Source organism: Nuphar pumila, chromosome 6 (genome assembly GCF_984573655.1).
Source record: "Nuphar pumila chromosome 6, dmNupPumi1.hap1.1, whole genome shotgun sequence".
Lineage (NCBI taxonomy): Eukaryota > Viridiplantae > Streptophyta > Magnoliopsida > Nymphaeales > Nymphaeaceae > Nuphar > Nuphar pumila.
Window position 1 is genome coordinate 2,469,563 of NC_143254.1, and position 25,717 is coordinate 2,495,279.

General features: G+C 36.5%; 1 protein-coding gene across 3 annotated transcripts in view; it reads right to left on the bottom strand.

Annotated features, from left to right (window-relative positions):
- Window positions 1-19,076, bottom strand: part of LOC149833654 (midasin-like protein) — a 100,243-nt gene extending 81,167 nt beyond the window's left edge. For all 3 annotated transcript variants that reach the window (XR_016432705.1, XM_090010929.1, XM_090010928.1), the window contains exons 1-17: window positions 18,818-19,076; window positions 18,433-18,725; window positions 15,790-15,868; window positions 14,290-14,558; window positions 13,985-14,182; window positions 13,708-13,871; window positions 12,351-12,463; window positions 12,129-12,248; window positions 5,044-5,122; window positions 3,871-3,993; window positions 3,701-3,797; window positions 3,470-3,566; window positions 3,244-3,378; window positions 3,100-3,162; window positions 2,826-3,002; window positions 2,612-2,737; window positions 744-2,525 (exon numbers count right to left, since the gene is read on the bottom strand). Coding sequence is in view for 2 of the 3 variants with exons in the window: in XM_090010929.1 (XP_089867055.1) it covers window positions 744-2,525; window positions 2,612-2,737; window positions 2,826-3,002; window positions 3,100-3,162; window positions 3,244-3,378; window positions 3,470-3,566; window positions 3,701-3,797; window positions 3,871-3,993; window positions 5,044-5,122; window positions 12,129-12,248; window positions 12,351-12,463; window positions 13,708-13,871; window positions 13,985-14,182; window positions 14,290-14,558; window positions 15,790-15,868; window positions 18,433-18,725; window positions 18,818-18,922 (4,020 nt within the window). In the remaining variant the exon portion in view is untranslated. The remainder of the gene's footprint in view (window positions 1-743; window positions 2,526-2,611; window positions 2,738-2,825; window positions 3,003-3,099; window positions 3,163-3,243; window positions 3,379-3,469; window positions 3,567-3,700; window positions 3,798-3,870; window positions 3,994-5,043; window positions 5,123-12,128; window positions 12,249-12,350; window positions 12,464-13,707; window positions 13,872-13,984; window positions 14,183-14,289; window positions 14,559-15,789; window positions 15,869-18,432; window positions 18,726-18,817) is intronic.
- Window positions 19,077-25,717: the final 6,641 nt, after the last annotated feature.

Sequence of the window (25,717 nt, forward strand, 5' to 3'; positions counted from 1 at the left end):
GATGGGGAAAGAGAGACAGAGGGGGGCAAGCACGTGCGCCTTACTTCAAACATGAGAGAGGGAGACAGGGAAGGGGGGCGATATGGGTTCCTCATTCCCCACCTTTTCTTTGTATGTAAAGTAGAAATATCAAACCACCCCTCTGCCTTTTCTATTTTTACACAAATATCATCCACCCCACAAACCCCTCAAAAATCTATACTCGCACACACATACATATATAACCATATCAACATATCCGTAGATTCAGAATTTTTTGTGGTGTACCCTCTGCACCCATATCCATGTGACAGTGTGTGGTACTAAACCAACATAACTTAAGGATGTGAACTCTTGGTTTACATAGATCTAATGTCCAAAAACACCTTTTGATCATGTTTAACATGTTCTATTCATCATTTTCATATATGAACATTGACCCCAACATGATGTGATGGGCCATTTATTGACCATCCATATTTTCACAATCATGAGCTATCAACTTTTCACCATCTTGAAAATTGAATATTATCACATATTGGTTTAAAGTTTAAACCAACTAATATAACAAATAAACCATTTAAAAGATAACTGATAAGTCATATCCAACATTTAGTAGCTAGATCTGCACAAACAAGACTGCACCTCGGCATGGTATCATCAGAACAATGACATATTTTTCATACATACATGCATACACACATACATATATGTATACATTACACACACATACATACATATATAGAGAGAGAGAGAGAGCATACAGGAGCATATAACAAATCTTTGGTAATTTCTACACGGAGATGTTTCTTCAAAATTTCTTTAACAACTTCTTGTTCACCTTCATCTCGCAACCTTTCAGCCAAAATGTAGTAGCCATCCTTAGCTAAATTAGTACCAAACTTCCGAAAACGGTCAGCCCAGCGAAATAGGTCCCGTGGAGTTATGAACCCAAGTTTTCCAGCGAATACTTTACTACCCTGCCTGTGACGCTGCAGGTCTTTCATAATATTAACCATCTTAATTGAATAGCTTCTTGGAATTTCGCATCTATGCTCCAATATAGTACTCAACTCATCCTCAGGTATTTCATCAACATGAATCTCCAAAAACCGGTTGCGGAAAGCTCGAGAAAGCACCTTACGGCCACCATAGGAAATGGGAGGATTTTGAGTAGCAAGGAGCATAAAATCCGGATGTGGTTTCACAGTCTCTTGCAACTCTGGCAAAAAAATCTCTCTGTTGTCATCTAATAATCTATTTAGAGCTTCTAATACATCCGATGGTGCAAGATTTAGCTCATCCAAAACTATCCAGTAACCTTTACGAACAGCCTCAACCAAAATGCCCTCTTGAAAAGTCAGTTTCCCTGAGCTATCTGCAACATAAGAACCAAAATATTCCTGCAGATCTGTATGCTCATGATTATTGATGCGAACAAATCTATGACCAAAATATGTGGCAAGATAACGAACAAGACTGGTTTTCCCACTTGAAGTTGGACCTTGCAAGAGAACAGGGTATCTACGAACAAAGGCAGCTCGTGCAAGGGAATTAAGGTGCCTCTTGATGCTTTCTGTCAAAACATAACGCTTACAAAATGAATCAGATGAGAATGCTTCAGGTGCCTGTTCCTTGCTACAATAATAACTAAAAGGCACATCCTTAGGTACTTTTCCTAAGCCATTCAACAAAATTGACATAATCATATCATGCATGATTGTAGCGCTATGTTGATCCAACAATGTTAGGAAAAACATGCAAAACCCATCATACAGAGCTTTTTCAAATGAAAACTTTGGCAATGCCATCCTTGTATATTCCAAGGCACGAGCAAGAGAGCGCAAGCTGAACTGTGGCTTCTGATCAGCCCCATCGAATAGCCTTTCTTCTGATTGTCTCCTAGACTCTCTATAAAAACTTGAAATATTCTTCACAAGGTTCACATTGGGTTTCACTATAAGCTGCACATCTTCAATATACTGAGCCACAAACAGATCCAAATCTTCATCACTCAATATGTCATCCAAAAAAAATTCAGTAAACCTGCTACGAATGGAGAAAGGCAAATCTCTCTTCCCTGCATCAGTCGCAGGGTTCATGCAAGCAAACATACGAAATTCAGGATGCCGATGTATGTAATCCACATCTCCCCTTTCAGCCAAGCAAAGTGTACCTTCTTCTCCTTCTAGAATGCCAATAAGTCTCTGTAGGGTCTCTGGTGGTGCCAAATTGACTTCATCTAGCAAAATCCAGTGACCATTTTTCAAAGCCACGACTAATGCCCCTTCAACAAATGAAAAAGACATGGAAGAAGTAGCAGTAGTTTGCTTGATGGCTGAATTGAGCCTTACAGAAAAGGACATCCAACTTTGAACTATATCTTTTCCAAATAATCTTTTTCGCTTCCTGAAACTCCCAGATTCCTCCACTTCACCTAATGGTTTCTTGAATGTATCAACAGCTTTTTGAAATGCATTTAAGAGCTTACTCCACCTCTTTTCATTTGCATATTTCCTTACCCGTTGGAGAAACATTGTGTTTTCCTGGATGCATCAGCCAAGCATTAAGGAATTGACTGAACACCAAAAACAATTGTTGACCAAAATTTCTCTAACTTTACAAGCATTACCTGTACAGGAAATGTTCTTGGGAATAATTCATTGAACTCCTTCATAAGAGTGATACATAAAGAATGTGAATCTACTGGTTTGAAGCCACCTAATAGATCGGCAGCATCAGTTTGCTGGCTCAAATTCTATAATACAAGCAAAAAAAATTGTAGTTACATATCAAACAGACACAAACAGCTGATAAAGCATAGAGACAACAATCGCAATGTATACCAGGACAGTCAACGGCATTCCCAATCGTGTAGCAAGATTTTGTACAAGTGTTGTCTTCCCAGTTCCAGTCTCACCAACCAAAAGAACAGGCTCATTATACTTAACAGAACAAGCCACCTGTTCAAGCATCCGTAATGAACTACCAATGTTGACAAAATGACGCCTACACTTTTGCAACTGCAAGAACAAAAAAGGTAAAGTTATTGAAATGAAAATGATGACTTGTGTCATAGAAGGTCTCAAGAGAACAAAAACTTTTGCAAAATAGCAGTACCGGTTGCCGAGATGTTTCCAGAATGACACGCCCAACTTGCAATTTCAATTCGCTATCACAATTCTGCAAAAAAACAGTAGAAATCTTAGAGCCATGAAGGGAAGCAACAATGCTATTAAAACTATACTCAGCAATATGAAAAACCTGGATAGCAGGTTTTTTGTGCCACTGCATATATTCTGCCTCAGATTCAGGTATGAACCACATCTTTCCTATCTCTTTCATTAGCAAGAGCCTATTTTCAGGAGATGCCACTGATGAAGCAAACACATCTATAGCCTATACAAAGATGGAGAATACGTCAGCAGCATAATACAAGCAAATATACAGAAAATCACATTTCCGATACAATTTCAACTCTAAGCCAGACCTCCTGATATATGTGTGTAGCTTCAGAAACTGACAATGTAGGCCCACAACTGCTAATACACTGATCCATGATCCTCTTGCACCATTTCAAGAGATCCCTGCAGCTCCAATTTAAAAGCACAGTAATATATAAAGGAAACAAAAGATTTTAAAAGACATTTGATCATGCATGGTAACAGCAATGAAATAAAAGATACTGAAACAACAGATAAATTCAAAGTTCATGCAATACCTCATTGAAAACCTACTAAACGTACTAACTGAACCTGCAACACCAAGGTTATAACCTCCACGTTGTGATATTATGGAGTTAACCTTCACCATAGTTTCTGAAAAGTATGCATAATCAGATTTACGAGTGAAACAATGTCAAAAGCAAAAAATGGCCTCAATTTGACAAACCTATCAATCTTGGAGCAAGATGTTGCAGACTTGGAAAGCATTTCCTGATGATATCTAGCATATCCTCATTACAGGTAGCCTCAACAGAAATTTTTCTCCAATGACCACTCAAGGGGCTCCTGCCTGTCATCAACATAACATGTCATGAGGTCTCCCAACTAACACATAGGTTCATGAAAACATGCACCCAGATACTTGCCAAGCTAGGAAACAGCAAAGTCTAAGTTCCTCTTCCTTCAAAGAGATGATTTCTTACAATTTTATAATAGACTAAGGATAACAATCCCAGAGGCCAACAATAACTAATGCAATACTTCTAAATACATGATAGCAATGACACAGTATTTGATATATATGGTAAATGGTCGGATGGGAAAATCCCGATAGGATGCATATATTTCTTCATCACAAAACTTCTTTCAATTATACATATCCACAGTACCAAATAAGAATCATACCCATAAATATAGTAACCAGAAACAAATCATATGTAAGCTCTCCAACAAGCGTGATACAAATAACAAGTGAAAACCTTTTATCTAGATGGAAAGCAAGCTCCATGATCACATGTATGACAAATAAAGATCAATCAAGGGCTTTAAAAGCTAGTAGTCTTAAAAACCAGCAGAACTTTGAGGTATAGGACATCATCAAAAGAAGGGAAAATGAATTTACAGAGGGCTATGTCTTATCATCAGCCATATGAGAATGAGAACTCCTGGAGTTGACATTTAAGCATTAAGCAACATAGAAGTCTGAATCACTGTCACCGATATCGGAGATATTTTGAAAATATCGCGAGAAACACTGATATTTTAAGGTAATCGATATTAAAAGTAATATCTCACGATATTTTTTTGGAAAGCACGCTTTTTTATTTTAAGTTTGCATTTCCTGTTTTTTTGTTTCTTTTATATTTTAAAACCTTTAAAACGTGTTTCTTTATATTTTTGGAAGAAAAATAATTCAAAACTTATTATTTTCTTAGCTTTTTTGTTGTTATTTATATTTTTTTCAATTTTTTAAACTCCCGAGATTTATCAACTTTTGAAAATCTCTCCGAGAAATTACCTTTAACGATACAGGTCACTATGGTCTGAATAGAGAGACTCAATGAAATGCATAACTCTGAAATGGGTAATCATGAATTTTGCTCAGTAAACAAAGGATGACCTTTTATATTGTTGTAGAAATCAACTCTCGAACTTGATACTGTTGCCAGTAATTGGAACCCTTTAGCTGCACTAATAGTCTGCAAAACATAACAAAGGGGCCAAGTCCGTACATAACCTAGAAATAGCAAGCCTAAATTCAAGAATACTTCAAAATGTTCAAATTAGCAGCTTAAGAAAAGCAAATGCAACACAAAACAGAGAGAATGATGCCACATTTAAACAGAAGAAATTCCCCCGTAGAGGAGATGAACAAATGGAACTCCTGTTTAGATATTACATTAACATATGGAGACAAAAAAGTAAAGCAAGCCCTAAATCTAGCTCCCAAAAAGCATCAATACATATTTAACAAAGAACTGCAAGTTACAGAACAAAATGCAGGAAATTAGCATGGCTTATATAACAGGATAGTAGCATGACTTATATAACTTCTTGGACATGATTTATTCAATGGAAGTATCTATGGCTGTTAGTCATATCACTGTGCAAATTTAACTTGTTTATTTCACTAGAATATGATTTTAATATATTTCACTCGCATATAGTTTTTCTGGTCATGTCGAATGTGCTACTTGTACCAAGAAGAAAGAAAATATTTGTGTGCATGCATGATTGCAGAAGCTACATATTACTGTTGGCCTAACTATGTGCCAATACAAATAGAGAGATTAGTTTATGTGACTTTGACACTGCACTTAATAAAGGCTGATAATCACTGTCAATTAAAAACCTTCTATACAATAGAACTGGTCATGAATAGATTGGTGATAAACCTTAAACTTTTGTGGAGCCATGATGAAATGACACACTGTTAATCATTGAAACAATCGCATGTTTGTCACTTGAGAGACACCCCATTGTTGTCAGAGTTACCAAAACGTGAAAGAGGACACAAGAAACCCCTTATAATAATTACCTCTGGTGCACCTCAAACATATTCAAAGTCTGTGTAGATCATGGTTAGCAGCCAGCTCAAGCATTCATTTTATGAGTCATGATCTTCTTTGCTTGATTATGGCATCTTTGCTTCATCTAGCTAACCACCCTCAATGCTTAGATAAAGTTCTGTCATTTTCTTCTGAAAACACTAGACAGATGAATTTAATGTAAACATACCTAATCCACGGTAACAATGACAATTGGTATCACTGGTCATGGTTCACTGCTCAGACTTGAAGTGATTTACAAACTACTAGGCTATCTTTCTAAGGTTCTTAAATATTTTGTCCACATTTTATACCTTTAGACTATTAAGTGACTAAATCAATTTGATTTCTTTTCGTGCAACCTAAAGTAATTCATATTACTTTCAGTTTTACTTTTTCCTACATTGCATGCATCTGGATCAATTGACTGATATTCGGATCTATACTAAATATTTGAATCTAAATGTATGGAACTAATTCACTGCATCCAAATAATGTCTTGACATTAATATGATACTTGGACAAGAAATTTGGAACTACATTATGAATTCTGTAATGAAAAGGATCACAGACAACTAATTTCCCAATCAATTTAACAGATCAAAATGGGCCATCCACTAGAAATAGACTTACCCCAGACCCTTAAGGATCATAGGCTTCATAGCTTTATTATGATTTTACTTTGCATATTATGAAACTAGTGAAATCTGGATATAAATGACTCTTTCTCAAAACAATCAAGTTTGGGCTTGATTCAATCCCTAGAAAGAAATTAGGTGCACATTCTAGACATAATCCAATCCCTGCTGAATTCAATTTGGAGCCTTAGGTTGAGATGCAGCTTCCCCTCTCCCTTCGAGTGGTAACCCCCTTGGTATGATATTATAAGGTTTTCAATCTGCCTCCCAAGAACAACACACTGAGAGCTGAAAAGAGGGACTGACTAAAGTCAGTAAGCTGCATGATCGCAATGAGGGCTATTTTCTTGGGCTCTATGCACTCTAGACAGGCTACCGTATTATTACACATACCAGATCTTCACATTCGGAATCTCATGGCCACCTTTTTTGTGAAGTTTCTCTTACATTATTTTACTAATAAAAAGCACTTTTTGTTATGTATTATTTCAAACTCTTACAAATCTTCTAATCTGTAAGATCAGGCTTACATGACAGTATATTGTCAAAACTTGCACAGGTGTTTATGTTTTTCCTGAGCATTGTTATTGTGATAGGATGCCTCTACTCATAAAACCATTGATTTAGCTTTCCCATCTGATCTTGCTACATAACACATTTTCAATTTAATAGCTTAGACCTCTATTAGTTCTAGGCTTTTAACTTAATATGCCATACGTACACATTAATTAGTTAATGCTCAATTAGATTTTTAAATTGTACACAGCCACCTCTTCTTTGCCCTAAGGTTCAACCCACCTCCCCAACATCCTTCTTCATATAATGCTGCCTTTGTGTTCATGCTCCCTAAATGTGATCAGATGGTCAACATGTATTGATTGTGATGCTGAGCATTTGTATAATTGTATGTTCCCGTGAAATGCTTGATTGGAATTAGGAACGATGGAGTAAGTTTAGAAATCTTCACGAGATTGAACGCTTTGACAAAGATATGCTTCAGCATATAGTTAGGTAAGATTTGTAAAATAAGAATGAAGAACCAGTGATGTGGGAACAGAGACTGCCCTGAAACAAGAAGCTGAGGGATCTTGAATATTATCAAATGGAATTAACAAAAATCTGTATCAAGGAGGACAAAAGGAGGCCAGGTCTGGGAGGGAAGGACAAGGCATTTTCACGCTGTTAGCCCTCAAAATCCAAGAATATGTTATAATATCAAGTCTTAGTTCACATAAAGGATAGTTGCTTTATATGACCATTTGGAATTCAAGACTACAATGCACATATCATATGTGTTTTATCACAAATCTTATTTTGGTTTTTCAAGTTAGAAAAAATAGATGTCACTTGAGAGGTTGTGAGCAGGACAGAGAGCAAGAATGTTATAGGTTGCACATGAATCCACAGGAGCCAACAAAAATAAAGCAAACAGGAGCACAGGAAAATATAATGCAATGCTGACAGCTGAAGGGCACCCAGGAACATGGCTTAAATTTCAATAGAACTGTCTCACGCATGGCAACAGCAAGAATACTTATTTCCAGAGCTGCCACTCATGGATGAAGTTGCACTAGTTGGATGTTGAGAACGCATTTGAAAAATGTGCAGGGAGAGTTTGTGAGGTTAAATCTGAATGGGAAACTTCCACTACCATATTGAGATAGGAGGCAATTAATGGGGCTGAACCAAGCATGGAGAACATAGTTGATTTTCTTTTGGTGGAGAAAATGGCAGAAATTTAAGCGCAGTTACTTAACAAACTGGGTTTATAAAAGTCCAAAGTGTTGTCATCATACGAAGCAATCCCATCAAGACTAAGAACCCGTAAAGGATCTTGCACCATAAATATTATATAAGAATTTGAGGTCCTTTGAGCTATTTTCTCAGTGAATAGGTGCTCCAGCAAAATGGACTCTTCAATAGTAACCTGGTATAAATGTGTGAAAGCCCTACTATACCTAGTGACATGCTAGATTGTAAACCAATAGAAACTTCTATAAGCCTGGAAGAGATGATTAACATAGGATTAAGACAAAGGCCTTCATCTCGATCACACAGAAAAATCAGATGCACAGTAGGGATTAACAAGTTGGATTATGCTGTCAACCAAGAACCATAGTTGATGCATGCTCCAAAACGAGATATATGGAGGTTGTGAGGAGAATCTTGAGGTACATAAAAGAATCACTAGATCCACTCCAGTAAAAAACCTAAAGGGTTAGGTTGAAGAAGGCAAAGATGAAAGAAGGAACTCAAGAAGAAGTGCAGCCCAGTGCCAAAATGAGATGAGAGGATAGAAGGGCATCCTATCTTAAAGTTATATTTATAGTTGAACCCTGTTAGGGTTAACAATAAATTACAACTACTTCGGACAAAAATGACAAAGATTGCCACCGCCTTTCCATTCCTAAGGGTGGCATCAACTAGGTATACAAAATGTCAACACTGCCATCGCCTGTCTTCATGTAGAACTTGCTCCTCAAATAATTGAATCTTTTCTTTGACAGAGCTTTTGTGAAAATGTATACAATATGATGTTCTGAATCAATAATTCAATATAACTGTTTTAATCTGCTCATCCTATCTATTCTCCAACAAAGTGATAGTAAATATGAATATGTTTAGATGTGTCATGAAACACAAGATTTGCAGATACCATGAAACACAAGATTTGCAGCAAGTTCCAATGGACTTTACTATAACAATAGATGATGAACTGATTTGAATTAAATCCAAAACAATTCAACAAACATTTGATCCACTACTTCAGAAATAGCTCCCGCTAAAGCTCTATATTCTGCTTATGTACTTGATCCAGCTACACTTCTTTGCTTTTTACTTCTCAATGATGTCAAGTTATTTCCAACAAATTCAATATCCTTACACAAATCTTCTGAAATCTAACAGAGAGGTAATCAAAGCACTGACACAAGAACCTCAAAAACAAGTTTTACATGTTTCAAAACCATGTACAACTTGAGGGAGAATGTTAGAATAGTAGTCAGTCAATTAGAGGCGTTTTAGGAATTCAAGTTATAGTCTTTTATTGATGGTGTGCTGTAACATGCACAAGTGTTAACGTTTGTTTACAGATAACCCTAAAAAGAACCACATTATAATAAGAGTGCCTAGGGAGCCACCCACTCTCATTGAGAAACTAATTGGTGCTCTCATTCTCTTATTCCTCTCTCATTTATCCTCTCTTCTACTTGACAAATTGTGATAAGTAGGTGCCTTACGTGGGATTGTTGAGTAGGACCTTCTAGAGATTAACTTCTAAGGTTCTCTTTGAGCTTGTTGCTCACTAACATCTACTAGATACACATTTAGGACCCAACTATTAGTTGCAAATAAAACAAAAGCAAGAAAAGAAGTGTAGAGAGGGCAATTTCCACAAACACTTCTGATGAAAGTAAGCTGATTAAAAAAAGGTCGGTTAGCAACAGTGTTATTAAAAACACGCCTCAAGGCTCAAAAAGCGCGCCTCGCCTCAAGGCGAGGGCCTTTGTGCCTTGAGGCGCAGGCTTGAAACGCAATACCCTTGAGGCGTGCGCCTCATAGGCCTTGAGGCACACGCCTTGAGGCGAGGCGCGCCTCGGACTGAGGTGTACACGCATCGATTTATTTGGTCAAATGAGGGTTCAAAAAAAATAGGGCTTAAAGAAAGCCCTACGACCCCTTTATGTGTTTTTATTTTTTTTTCTAACCCCTATCTCTGTTTTTTTCTCACAGCCTTCTCTCCCTCACGGCTCTCACAGGCTCACAACATTCTCGCTCGCATGGTGGAGCCCCTAAACAGGTATGGATTTTTTTTTCTCTCTCGTTCTCCTCTTCTTCTTGTCTCGTCTCTCGCGTGATACAAAAAAATGCACAGATTTTGTCTCTCTTTTTGCCGTAGTTCATGCACAGAAAATGCATTCAACTATTCTAATTTATTCTTTTTGTTTTCAGTTAATGTGTTCTGCGTTTTCAATACACCTCTGAATGTGCTCTGCGTTTTCAAGATGCTTCCGAGTACGATTTGCGTTTTCAATACACATCCAAAGGTGTTCTGCATTTTCAATACACCTCTGAATGTGCTCGGCATTCTCAATATGCATCTGAAAATAAAAGAAAAACAAAAGATTAGTGCACTTTGCTATGAGGCGTGATTTTATTTACTTTTGTCAGGATGATTCTGTGCCAAATACATTCCGTCGTGTATCTGCTAGGGGTCCTGCATTTTCTTTTATGTACAGAAACATGGTGTTACATTAAAAAAATGTCTGTGTTTTATGTTTCATTAGATGGTTATTTTTTTTGTATGTTAATGGATAAGATCACTGCAGCTGTGTGTTTTTGCTTTTGCTGGAAATCTGCAAATACACCTGATATGCATTTCCAGCATTGGAGAAATTTTTGATACGCGTGTTTGACAGTGAAAAAGATATAATATGTTGAAATCGCGGTATCTATGTGTTTTTGTTTTTAATGAAAAACTGCAAATACACCTAATATGAAAATCTGCAAATTTGAGATTTTTTATTTTTTGTTGGTTGTTGCTTCATCAATAAAGCATTTCTTATTTATTTATAATTTTAGATAATTTGTATAGTTTTTGTTAAGTTTTAATAAAAAAAATTTTGAGGCTTACCCTTTGCGCCTCGAGGCTTACGCCTCGCCTCAGATTTTGGTGGAGCGCCTCGCTACGCCTCAACGCTTTTCACAACACTGGTTAGCAACTTCACCAACACCCACATTTTGACAGGTTGAAGGATTTTGTTTTAGCTTTCCATGAAAACAATAGGTATCTTGAGCATTTGATAAGAGGTAAAAGTACTCTAGTTATGATGACAAGCAAAGAAGAAGAATTTAACCATATAAAACTAATTTTTCTGCACATTATTCCCTAAACCCGTTCTTGAGGACTGATCAATCAAAGGCTTTACTTTTAGCTTTCTACAAAAACTGTAGTTATCTTAAGCAATTAAAAGAAAAAATATTCTAGTTGCAATTGGCAAACAGAAGCATAGTTCAGTGTGTATCCATGCATCATCTTATAAATCCAACTTGTAGTCTAAACTGTTTCTTTAAATAAGCTAAACTAATAATATTTTAGGTACTAGAATACACAGGCACATTTTGCCACAATCAAATTTCCCTGCTAGTAAGGCAATACTTTGAATTTCTGATTCTTTCTGGCCTCTCCACTGTAAAGATCAGATCAATTTATCGAAAATATAGAACAGCAAACATAGAATCTCAATTTAACAGCTATTAAACCAATCATAAGATTATACAAAGATCATCTACTATTGTATTCACAGAAATAAATAAAAAAAAGCGCCCCACGTTTATCCATGCGTCACGGGAGAAAAAAGGACTTGGAAAACTCTCCATTCTGAAACTATTTCCATGTACAGTTACTGCATAAGCTTGATAGAGTAGATATTTTAGAGAATCTAGAAGGTCGAAGAAAACCATGTCAACATCCACGAAATCAAAGATATCAAACAACAACAAGCAGAATTGAAAATGACCTCCCCATGACTGCTGATAAATAAATTTTGACTCTCTAATAAAGGTGCAATAACAGACAATATCTCTGATGGTGCTTTGTCAATATCTTCAAATACAACCCAGAATCCATTCAGAACGGCCTATCAGGAAAAAAAAAGGAATTCACAAATGAGGACACAGAAGTGACAGAATAAAAAACAATTCGAGATTAAATGCATACTATGACCAATCATTGTACAGACCTGTGTGAGTGAACCAGGTTGCCACTTGAACTCACCAGGAGTCTCAGTGCACACATAACTTCCAAGTAATGTTTTGACATCCATTTGGTCATCCATGTAAATAAAAAGAATATCTGCACAAAAGTGGAGGCAAACAGACTATAAAATTACCTCCATCAAAATCTGAAAGCAGTTAATATTAAAATTCTCAATCAAATTAATGTTATACACTAATAATTGCATGACATTGTTCCAAAAAATATTTAGGACAATCGTAGAAATAACCTCCGCCTAACCAAAAAGTCAACCATGCACATGATAGTCATCTTGCTTGAAAGATAAGGCATGGTAACCAAAACCCCCCAGGGACTCTCAAATGCTCTTCTCCAGAAGCACGCATCAAAAAAGCCTGAGGGAATTATGGAATAATTATCAGAAGCCCTCTAAGGCCTCAAAGATACGCTTTGACAAAGCATCCTCCTACATGCTTCCAAAGCTATAGCCGAAGCTTGCTTTTGAACAGCTCACTTTGCCCATAACATAATCAAACTTCCTTGAAGCTGGAATTGAGCTTCTGCTACAGGAACTATAAATTCCTCCAGAACTATCATGCTTTACCTGTAAAACTTACAAATTCGTGGTGAGCACAAAGCAAAACATTCTTCCATCTTCTATCAAAGCAAACTGCGTAATTGCCAGTTTAAGTGGCACATGCCTATTTTGGATGGTTTTGCCAAAGGTAAATCCCTAACAAAACTGAATGAAAAGGTTTAGAAGAATGCACTTTGGTAAAACTCACATACAACCACTACTTCCATTTTGCAACCTACTTGTTTCACTTCTCTTGCATTTGTTGTTTGCATGTGTTGATGCCATTTCCACATCCCTTACCCAACTGAGTATAACAGCTCCAGATTTTTACAATTTTAATGAGGCATCCATCATAATGAAATTAGCTGAATACCTTGCCAACTGGTAGAATTACAAAAAATCCCTAATGACTGCTCACATCCTTCACACTTTCATAGAGTTCATGTAAAAATCTCAGTATTTCAGTTGGGAGCCAGTGATATCCAACTTGCACTCTTTTTGTGTTACAGACTTTTCATAAATTAAGGGCTACCTCATCTCATGGAATAAAAAAGATACTAGCAATACAATCTTGAAACTGCTGAAGAAACTGCCACTAGAAAATATGATGAGAAGAAACAAGGATGTAGGCAAACAATGTATATACAAGAAAATGAAAAATTGAAATCTTAACATTGATCAATAGTTGAATAATTTTACAACATCCAATGGAAGGCCTCTTAAAGGAACATCAGAAAGAAACCATAAATTAATAAACTCCAAGAAATGGTAACAAGCAGAACACAACCTTTATTCCCAGTAACTCGTGCCATTTCATTAATTAATGCAGTCTTCCCTGAACCCGTGGGACCATGCAGAAGAATAGGCCATTCTTGACTTAGCGCCAACAAAGCCATGTCAAAGCTCCTTTTCATGGCTGAAGTTAGGACAAATGGCAAGTTTGTTGTGTAACTGACATTCAGAGAGAGGAAAAAAACAAAAAAAATATGAGCACTAATAGAGATCATTTGATGTAGGTAAAAAGAATCAACTAGATGCCGCATCAGATAAACATATATGCATACCGTTTACTCTTAGTGTCATCCCCTCTTCGCATATCATGAGGACGGTTATCTGATGAAGGAATTATCAGAGAGTTGTAAAAAGAGAGTTTATCATAAAGAGTAGTTTTATCATCAGAGCACCCCATTATTTCCTGATCTTTTTCTTCCATATACCAACCAGCCTTTTCGATGGAGATATCCTGACAAAAATCCTTCCAACTGCCAATAACAAATTTTGCCCCCAATAAGATCAATGTTGTTTCAACAATCATTGTACTCGCATCTTATAAAAACATTATATAATAAGACATCAAATGCAAACCAACCGAAGAAAGCATCCAAGACCAGCATCTGCAGTGAGACCCATGTTTCTGTTTGATCTATCACTAATCTTCAGGATAACTGATAATGCTTGTATGCAGCACCATCTTATGTCCAAAATTTCCTCTTCCTGACCTTTGCTTGGATTAACAATGGTAGACCATTGGTGCAGGTCTAAGACACAAGCCCAGTCCCACAGCCCAGAAAAAACATCAGGTTCTAGCTCCAGGAAGCGATAAGATGCTCGAATGACCCTTAATAAGTGTGCAGCATCCTGCAAGAGAAATTTTAAAATATTCAAGGTCCCATGAAGATAAAAATGGCCATCAGTATGTTTGTATTGAAAATATTGTGTTCTTTTACCACAGACAATAAAAAATCATGATATTTTAAGGATATCAGCATAACATATATCACGCTATTATCACTAGTTATATAAAAAAATCCTTATTACATATATTCTACACATATCTTAATTTTTTGTTTTTATAATTTAAAAACCTTTTATAACTGTTTCTTTATATTTTCGTAAGAAAAGTACTACTAAGACCTATTATTTCTTATTGTTCTTCTTCTTTGCATTTTCTTAAAATTTTAGAACTTATTAGATTTACCCAAGATTTTCTTGAGAAAACTCATTTCTCACAGAAAACTCCCTAGACAAAATATTGCCAAGAAATTGCTGAAAATGATACTGGTGACTATAAGATTAAGAAAAATTGAATTTCTGGGTGGTATGAAGCCATATAAATGAGTCAGTTGCTATCGAGCAACAATTCAAGCTAGCTTCTATTTGTGTACATTCAAGCAAAATTAAGCTCCTTACAGACATTTGCATGCATTACAGATGCATTAAACATGGTTAGATTCTATTTATGTTGCACACCTTTCAGTTTGAGATGCTATTTGGAAGCATTATAGGCATTCTTTTTTCATTCTAGCAGATCTTGTTACAGTGGAACTAGATATACTTAAGTATATTAGGTTAACCTCCAGATGAAAAGTGAAGCAAAAGCCTTGGGCAAGTAACTGTCTAACAATAATTAAAAGAAAAGAAAAACTGCATGAAAACAAGAAGTAAAGCAGCATAAAGGCATGGAAAATGCAAAAATCAAGTAACAAGCACTAAATATCACAATTCACAAAGTTTCTTAGCATCAAAATTCATTGGATCTAACTGGGTGCAATAACCAAGGTAGTCCAGTTTATATATCATAACACGAATAACTGCACAAGTGGCATGAGAGAGGTGCATATATGAAAAGGCAGGTTGGAGTTGATATGGTACCTACCAAACACATGTGGCAGCAGATGTACATGTAAAATAGAAAAATAATGCTAAAGCTACATTTTTTTCATTTGCTTACATTTTTTTCATGAAAGGCAACAGTAAGGTTAGATAAACCTTATTCTCATTCATCTATTATTCAAAGCAAACATGTTTCCCAAAACAATCTTTCACAGCATTGTCAAAGAAGAACCAATAAAAAAAGAGAACCACATACCTGACAAGATGCAACAAAAGAACTTCGTCTGAGGCGCTCAAATGGAGGAGGAGCAAATTGGAAATAACTCAAGATATACCTACATCAAGTAAAAAGATATACACATCAATATCTGATAATTCTACTCAAAGTGCTGCCATCTTCTTCTGCTATATGAAAATATCACAAAATAAAGGCACATGGTAGTACAAATAAGCCCACAAAGTTCAAACCCTCGTTGAAATAAAGAACTGGTGACCAATAGAGGCAAAAGAATACAACAAAAACAGAACTTGAGGCGTGCATGATTTATATATTTGCTTGCACACACACACACACACACACACACACACACACACACACACACACACACACACACACACACACACACAAACAAAGACAATAGGGTGTTGCTAACATGTGTGTTATAGCAGTTTTTAACATGTCCACTCTTCACTAACACTAATGTATTTCAAATATCATGAGCCAAAGGCTAATACAAAGTCTAGAGATGAAGTGTGCTCCCTACCACAGGTGAAAACAACAAAAGCAGATACAGAGTGTGTCACATGGACACTTAGCATGTGTATCCCGTCTCAACACGACAAGACACATGGACACACCCACACACTTCACGGACACAGTCAAACAGTATTTCATCAACTCTATCTATTTTATTTTATGATCTTGATTGCTTATTTTGTATTCATGTGCTTTTTCTTTTAAAAAAATTTATTTTACATTACATTTCAATTTCAACTTAATTTTATTATTTGAGGTTTTATTTATAATGACTTAGAATTGTTGTTAAAGAGTCTGCACTTGAAATGATATTCATGATTTAATGCTATCTTTCCAAGTGCAAACTCTGGAACAACCATTATAAGTCATTATAATTAAAAAATTCAACTAATATAATCAAGCTGAAATTCAATTGTAATGTAATTGATGACAAGTTTAAAAAGAAAAGTGTGTGAATACAAACTAAGCAAAATATAGAGTAAATATCGGCAGCCTTCAATTGTATCATACTCTCTAGTGACGACTATTTTTTTCCCCTTGTTTTATTGATTTTTTTTAAATCAAGCACCAAAATTATGATGATTATCATTTGTTTAGTTAAAAAAGGTTTTGGATTGTTGAATTACATTTTATAGGCAGATTTTTAAGAGCTGAAAAAAATCAAATGGCCGATGGTACACCAAATTTTCACAATTGGAAAAATTCATGTCTTATGTAATATAAAAGGGCCATACTAGCTAAGGTTGAATGAGCTAGCTGGATCAGTTAAGTCACACTATCACAACGGAGGTGTCTTAGGTTCAAACCCCATAAGAGATACAGCCATGTTCCCATGTCCTAATTTTTTAGAATTGTTGCATCATACTAAGTGTGCATGCACCGTGTGCCATTCCCACATCTGTATAAATGTGACATAAGACAGAGAAATTTCAAAACTCACACAAGCACACAAACACATACAGACACTCCCACACATTCACATTTGCACATGCTTGAACATGCACGCACATGCAGACACATACACTTTATGCATGCACATATGTGCACACACTTTCATTGAGCAGGTTAAATCTCTTTGGATATCAATTCAGTTAAAGAGATTCACAAAATATTGAATTGGCTATCCCCTCTATGATTGTAAGGTGTAACTGTGAATACACCCAATCTCATATCTATACGTTGCATCACTAGCTCATTTCCTAGAGCGGGCTGAATCTCATTGGATATCAATTCAGCTATACAGATTCATAATGATGGAATGGGTATCCACTAAATAATTAGAAACTGTCATACATATCATCTAACCTCATAGCTGTGAGCTGGGCTTACTAGGTTTAACACTTCCCGTTTGGAAGAAAGTTATTCCTAGATAAAACTGTTAGAAGATCATTCAAAGCAATTAATTCAACTCTCCTTGTGTTGATATACTGCCTACTAGATGAGAGCTCACTCGCCACCAGATGGGATCACATCCCATAAATATTCTAATCCTATCGCCAAAAACAAAGGAGCAATGACTACAACAACCTCAAGAATAAAACAGAAGTAATATGTGAAAGCCCATGTAGCCTTATGTACCCAAAATTGCTAACCACATGCACGCTCCAAATACACATGCATCAGTAAGAACACATATCAATATGTAATTTATTGCAAGTTCATGGAGTTCGGTATGTATTTGATATTATAGGAAAACCTTGCACGTTTTTCTGAACTGACTGTTCAATAATGATTCTCTTATTAAAACTGCTGGTTTAGTTTCCACAGGATACCCCGGTAAATTGATCAAAAATAACTGAATTCATCTCACTACTAGGCAGTGCAACCTATCTATCTCAGAAAACAGGCTGGATCAGCGAACGATGTCTCAATTTTTTTTAATCCAATTGGATGTTCAATTATGCACCATAGGTCTACAACAACATCACAGCAACATCAAGCACACCACACTCGGTATTGTTGTTTCCACTGTGCATAGAAGCGCCCAGGACGGGAAGTGAGAGAATAAATTGCCGACTAAAACATCGGTAAAACCACAATTCAATTTTGAATACTCATTTAACAGAATGCCGAAGTAAACAATGCAAGGCAATCGCGAATGACTCTGAGAAGCAGTGAGTAATCGGCGGCAAAGGAGCGTACCCTAAAACGAAAGGAGCCAAGGCCAGGCTCCGACTGAATGCTAAAACCGTGAATTCGTGCAACTGCAGGCTCCAACCGCTTCTAAAATAGAATTGGAACCCACGTCCCTCCTCGTCATCCATATCCATTATCTCCCCCGACCGATCCTTCACGAGGCAGAGAATCTCCACCGCTCTGCCGACGATTCTCCGCGTGAAGGGCCTAAAGCATCCCAGTATAGGAACCGTGAAATCGGGATCTAAGAAGATGTCCGACACCGCTTCCACTACTTCCTCTTCCTGAAGCGAATCTCCCTGCGAACGCAACCGGCTATAAGAAACAGGAAATGAAAGAGGACAACGTTTTTCCGCAGTTTTCGCAACAAAAGACGATGACGAAGCAATACCTTATGGGAGAGAGCGAGAAATCTCTGGTCGGATTGAAGAGGGACGCACCGAGCGATGAGCCTGTCAAGGGCACCACGAAGAATACGTTGTCGATCCTCCCCCATTATTTTTCTTCTCTTCCCTTGTCTTCTCCTGTTTCCTGATTGTGCGAAAGAAAGGAGATGATGAGTTCTAGAGACGACGGTCGCGGTGCCCTTTAGTCTCTAGCGCGGGAGCGGCAGAGGGGGTTTGCGCTAGGGCTTAGGGTTTAAGGCGGTGCCGTTTGAAACTCCAAACGTACCGCCGTTTTATTTCCCGTTTTCTTCCTGCGAAATATTATTGGAAATAAATTGTGGGTAATTTACATAATGGTGCCATAGTTATCAGATATTTACATATAGCTTACTAATGTTTCAAATATTGCACAACAAGGAACAAAACCAGCTTCTGACTTCTGAGGCCATAATCGGTGCAAAGTGAAAGGGGTGTGTATGCACATTTGGGATGTAAACGGGTCAGACTTGGGTCACTACAGGCATTATCAAGTCTGACTCAATCGGATCTGACATAATTAAACCTAGATTCATATTCAAATTCGGGTAGAGAATTAAAACCGAATATAGAACCAATTTGCTTAAAATCTGGCATTTATGCATCAGATCCTAGTCAGCTTCCAACTCGGATTTGAATGCAAAAATTGATACTAATACATATAGTTGCCTAAAACATGAAAAAAACTGCATGTAGCCATTTCAATTTTATATATTTAAAATAAGCACCTACCTTTTTAAGGGATTATTCTTATGATTGCTGTGAGGTGCTTGGTGTAACCGGGTTGGTTCGGGACCCAAACCCGACCCTATCTCATTCAGGTTTGTGTTCGGTTCACGTACAGCTAAAAACTGTGGACCCATATGGGTTAACGGATTTGGGTGTACATCTTATCAGGTTTTCAGTAGACCCGTTTTTTATTCTGGTTGGGTAGAGTATGGGTATGTTTGAAAAATGTAGACCCATACAGGTTAATGGGTCTGGGCATAAAAGGTTGGGGTTTTAATGGGATATGATCAGTGTCTAAACCTAATTACCCGTCAATAAAAAATATATAGATTAGTGGAATCATTTGTTTATTAAGAACATTATATGCTAACAAAATAGAAGCTTAATAAACATTCCAAATAATGTCAAAATTTGAATATAAGAAAAATATACGAGACGAAATGACTAAAACTGCGACAAAGATTGCACTCATGCACGTTCAGAAGACACCGAAAGAGCAGAAACAATGGATGCACAAATTAACTTCTCATATTTCAAAATCCTAAAAACCCTAACCCACAATGGATGAACAAATTAACTTCTCATATACCAAAAGCCCCTAACCCACAAAACAAACATTAAGGGAAAAAAAAAAGAGATAAAACCCTAAACCTTGACCTCATAACATGATGACAAAGGCACCAGAAACCAAAGGAGCCCTGAGAGAAAGAGGCTTACGAGTGGTGAAGGAAGCGAAGGAGAAGGTTTGATTCAGATATTTAAATTTCTGAATCAAACCTAAAAAAAAATGAAACAAAAACTGGGTGAACCCTGATGGCGAGAGGCACAAAAAACAGGGTTCATAGAGAGAGAGACCAGTTGGTGCTAGGCGCCTACCAGTGGCGGAGCCAGAAGTTTTTCGTTGGGTGGGCAGACTTCGGGTGGTGATGATCGACCTCTATCGGTGGCGCAATGGCTCGAAGCCTCCGTGGTGGTGAAGATCATAGATCGAGATCGAAAGCCTGTTTCGGTAGTTGAGCCACCTCCTTCTCGGTGGTGATCCAGCAGCAAGCCGAAAGTCTTCCAACTGAGGTGCCTCTTCAGCTCCCTCTCGGAGGGGACGGTCCTCGCCACAGCATGAGGCGGAGCAACTCCCTCGGCTGGCTCCATCCCATGTCCACCGTCTCCTGCGTCTGGGTGCCATAGGCCATAGGGTACTCTGTATCGCAGGGAGGCTTGATCTCCACTCCTGCACCACCCTGCTCTGATCTTCTTCGACAAGCATTCGCAAGGAAAGAATGCAACCACCAAATCGTGAGAAGACCCGAGTCGTATCATATTTCGACTCGGTTTCTAATTCTGGGGTGGGCGACCGCCCACCCCTGGCTCCGCCACTGGCACCTACGTCTCGATGGGGAAGGAGAGCGACTGCATAAGTTGGGTTCACCCATCCGGGGTTAGTGTTTGCCTTTTTTTTTAAGAGGTCAACAGGCTGGCCGTTGGTAATTGGATCTAAACAAGATCTGTGTGACCACGGTTTGAGTAGCTAAGGAGTGCCCAGCTACTATCTTCTATCCATTATATATATATATATATATATATATATATATATATATATATATATATATATATATATATATATTTAAAAAAAAAAAACTCAGTTTCTCAAAACAACAGTTACCTCTGATGAGCACTTGAGATCATGAAGCTACTGTTCAAAGATCTGGATATTGTTCTAATCCCGATCTCCTACCCGGAAAATGAATGAGGGGGAATTTGTTGAATCATGAATGCAATCATCTGAAGTGCTGGTGTCATGGTTCTTTTGGAGAACAGATCAGGTGATTTGACAAAACACAATTTTTTGGTGTTAATCACCACTATCCACTGTGAAATGATGACATTAGCATACTAAATGGTGGTGATTGAACCGATGAAATGGGAAAAATGGTGACATCAATACACAAAAAATTTGTATCAGAAATTGGGACCCATTTCATTTATTTTTTTGAAAAAAAAAATATGATTTCATTTGACAAACCTCAATATCGGAATAGGATACATGTGAATTGGACAAAAAGATATCAGATTCAGCGCTTGCTAAGTATCCCTAATGAATGAATATCATGCATTCAACCTGCTCTCTCCCTCTTGGCATGCAAGCTACTTGGTTCTATCATTGGATCTCCACTCATAAGAGCATGGGTATGTTGGTTTTAGGTGTTAGAACTAAATTGTGGTCACAAGGTCTCACAAAAAGGAATCTCATAATCCACAAAATTGTTGGCCTACTTAGTGCAATTACTACGGAAAGTTATAACTACAAACAGTGGGCCATTTAATGCAATTACGAGTTTTATGGGAGGTTAAACCCTTACATGTATAACTAATATTTGGTAATGGAGATAGTTGTAGAATTAATTGGGCGTTATTGTCCAAGTCAATGGTTGGATAAATCTAATCCTCAGGTTGTCTGTAGTGAGAGATACCAGACCAAAGAATAATACATAAGGACCGTGAAAACCTGCACACGGTGAACTACAGGAATAACTCAATCTGATAGAGCATGTGAATTAACCTTCCTTCTAACATATGCCCCATAATTCTTGATTCAAACTAAAACCAATTGTGAAACTTATGAAATGACTACATCGTCAACTTATTATTGTTGTAATGACCTTAACTCATACCCATTGAAAAGTGTTTTTTTTTAAATAATTGCAAAAACATTTATAGAGACCTGAGTTTTACCGTGATAACCACATCCACAATCACAAAGGATCTTACACTATCATCAACAAAACCAAATCAACTTCATTCATTAAAACCACAATGTATAAGAACAATGAACATGAATAAAAACAAACAAAAAAGTGGAGTCTCTCTATCCAAAGTAAAAACTATCATATAATCATGTAGCTTTCATATCTCCCGAAAGCAGCAAGTCTCGTCATTAGGTCTTAATTAGATACTGTAAAAAATATAAAAAGTAGGGTACCAGAATCATATATCTTACATACAAATTTCTTTAATAATTTAAATAAGTAAAAAATATATAAATTAGATTTAAGCAATATTTTAGAAAAAATATAACACTAGCACATAATTTGAACAATCATTCATGCATTTATGAGCAATATTCATGCAACACATTATATCACAAGTAAAAAAGCAGTAAAAATGCATGATCTAATGTTAAGCAGTAAATATGCATGGAATCAATGTGCATGCATAAATAACATATTAAGTTATTGTCCAAGTTTTCTTTTGTATGCATGTCTCTATTAAATACACACTTTTAGTTTCACTTTAATTAAAATATACAAATACTAAAAAATGAGCACAATAATTTTTTGAGTTCAAGTTAGGTTCTCAGTTATAGAATAACACATAATTTGTATTTTATTACTTGGTTTCACACTTGGCCATTGACCGATATCAGGAATCAACACCATCATAGAATATTAAAAATCAACATATAATGTCGGAACATTAGAAAAATCAACATCCGCTAATGTCACTTTCTTGGTATACCAATAACAACAACTGTGTCTACACACTACCCCCGGGTAAAATGACAGAATCTCTCCCAAAACTGTGGTCAGGAGGTGAACCACCTAGTTGGGTTTATGAGCACAATTGCACACAGAGTTTTAGTATCCTCACGATTCTCCAAAACCGTTGTTCAGAATTCCCACACTAAAAAGGGATATCTAGAAAAAAAACATTAATTATATTATTTACTCTTTTTATCAAAAGAATGATTTATTTCACAATACTTGTTTTGCAAATCAACATGTAAAACACAACAACATTCATTTTGCAAATCAGCATGCAAAACTCATCACCAAAATTCATTTTGCAAATCAACATGCAAAACACAACTCGGGTCCTCAGCCCGTTACAATATGAAACAGTGCAATTAATTCAAAATTCAATAAATATAAAATTGAGTTTTGCGATGCATATAACTAAACATAGTGTAACACCTACTCGTGGCCCACAGTGGTTCACTTTGACTACTAATGCACCATAAGCAAAACCCATAATAAGCATGCATATATGAAACAATTCATCATGCTCACAAATGCACATTCACGCAACCACAATGAGAATGCACATATATAGCCATTTCTCAGACGCATATGATCACATGGTTACAAAATACATCTTTTTTTTCATGATTTATCTCATGCATAATATGCAAAACTGCATGTGATCATGTGAGTGCAACAATAATATACTTTTTAGGATTTCACATGTTCACTACATGCATATGTAAGTAAACAACACATTAAATTTCACAAGCATGAGAAATCAACATTTCTTCTTGCCATTTCGAGCAAGCTTGGGGTACAATACATACCCACTAAGTTCAAGTCGTGTTGCATGCACACGGGACAACACTAAGACATTATTGGCAATATGTTTCTTATGTAGAGACATACGACCAACTAGTGTTGGGCAGTAAACAATGCTGCACAAAAAGATGTAGCGATGTACCACTCAAAACATCCCGCAAGTAGTCAAAATCATAACTTATTAGCATAGAAATAGCTCATGTGACAGTAACAAAAACAAATACTTGTTCAGCCCAATCATGGCAACATACATAAATTTTTATGTTACATTGTTAAATAAATGCATGGCTAACAACTTTTATGAAAACATGCATTCTAGTCCCATGGAAGCAGCCATGACAAAAACACTTAAATATGAAGTTTAAACATATATGAATCTAAATAGTCAACACATATAAATCTGAACATTTAGCATATGTCAATCTGGACATAAACATGAATAGTTGTCACAAGTATATCTGGACATTTAGCATACATAATTAAGAACTTGTATATCTGAATATACTTATAAACATGTTAATCTGGACATCAACTTGCGTAAACATAAACATGAAAGTCTAGACATCAACGCGCATACACCTTAACATGTGTTTAGATATATTATTTTTTTTATTCGTATATAAGTCTACCCCCAGCTGTCTGCAGTCGGTTGGGGTGTAGTACATGAGTTTCTACCCAACTGATTGCATTCAGCTAAACATGACAGAACAGTCCACTGCTCAGCTGACTGTAGTCGGTTGGGCATGACAGCATGTGAAACATGATCGGCCGGGCACAAATATGACTAAGATATGCTCATTTATGCCAATATGGTATTTCAATTTTATGAGCATACATAACACAAGACATCTTTGTCAATACGAGTTGTCTCGGGTTACTAAACATAATTACCAAACCAAAGCTAAGCGGACTCATACACATGACAACATTAGTAATCACAAAAGAAAATTCAAATGCTCATATGCAAGCATGCAAAATAATTCAGTCACAAGAGCACTCGATCTGGTCATAAACAAACTCTCTAATATGAATATTACGCATGTACAAATCTAAACATTTGTCAGGTATAAAACTTGCAGAAATCTGAGCGCTTATCTGATAGGAGTTTTGCATAGGTAACATATATAAAAATCTGAATATCTAAACATGTAAAATAACATGAGAAAAATATGGATACTTTACATGTAAGGTTTTGGACATTAACATATGTAACTTTTTATATCGCATGTGAGATAAAAACATATATATATGTATGTATGTATTACATATATATTTTTGTGAAGCTGCCCAGTTTTTTTTTTACCAATACCCTTTGTTTTTATAATGCCCAAAAAATCTTTGCCTGGATATTTTAAATATTGCCAACAGACCATCGGCTAGGCTTTTAACAACATTCAACAATGCCCAGTTGATGTGCAGTCTGTTGGAATTTAATCAGAAATTTATTGCCTAGGTTCAGGCTTGCCTAAGTTCAATTTTACAATTTTTTTTTTGACAAGGACTCAACCCGAGCCAAACTAGTCGGTTGGGACTGAACAACACATTGTTCTGCCCTACCGACTGTGTGGGCTAGGCTAGACAACATATTGTTCTATCCAACATAAAATTTTCTTTGATGAATGTGTCCAAAACTTACTTAACCAATAAACCAAAAAAAAAGAATTCAAATTTTAAACACAAATTATCTTTCAAAAGCATGGTCTAAAACTACACTTTCTCTTAAAGTTTTCTTTTTCTATGATACCCAGCATAAACCTGGATTTAGGATTGATCTTGGAGTTTGGCTCACACCTAATAGGA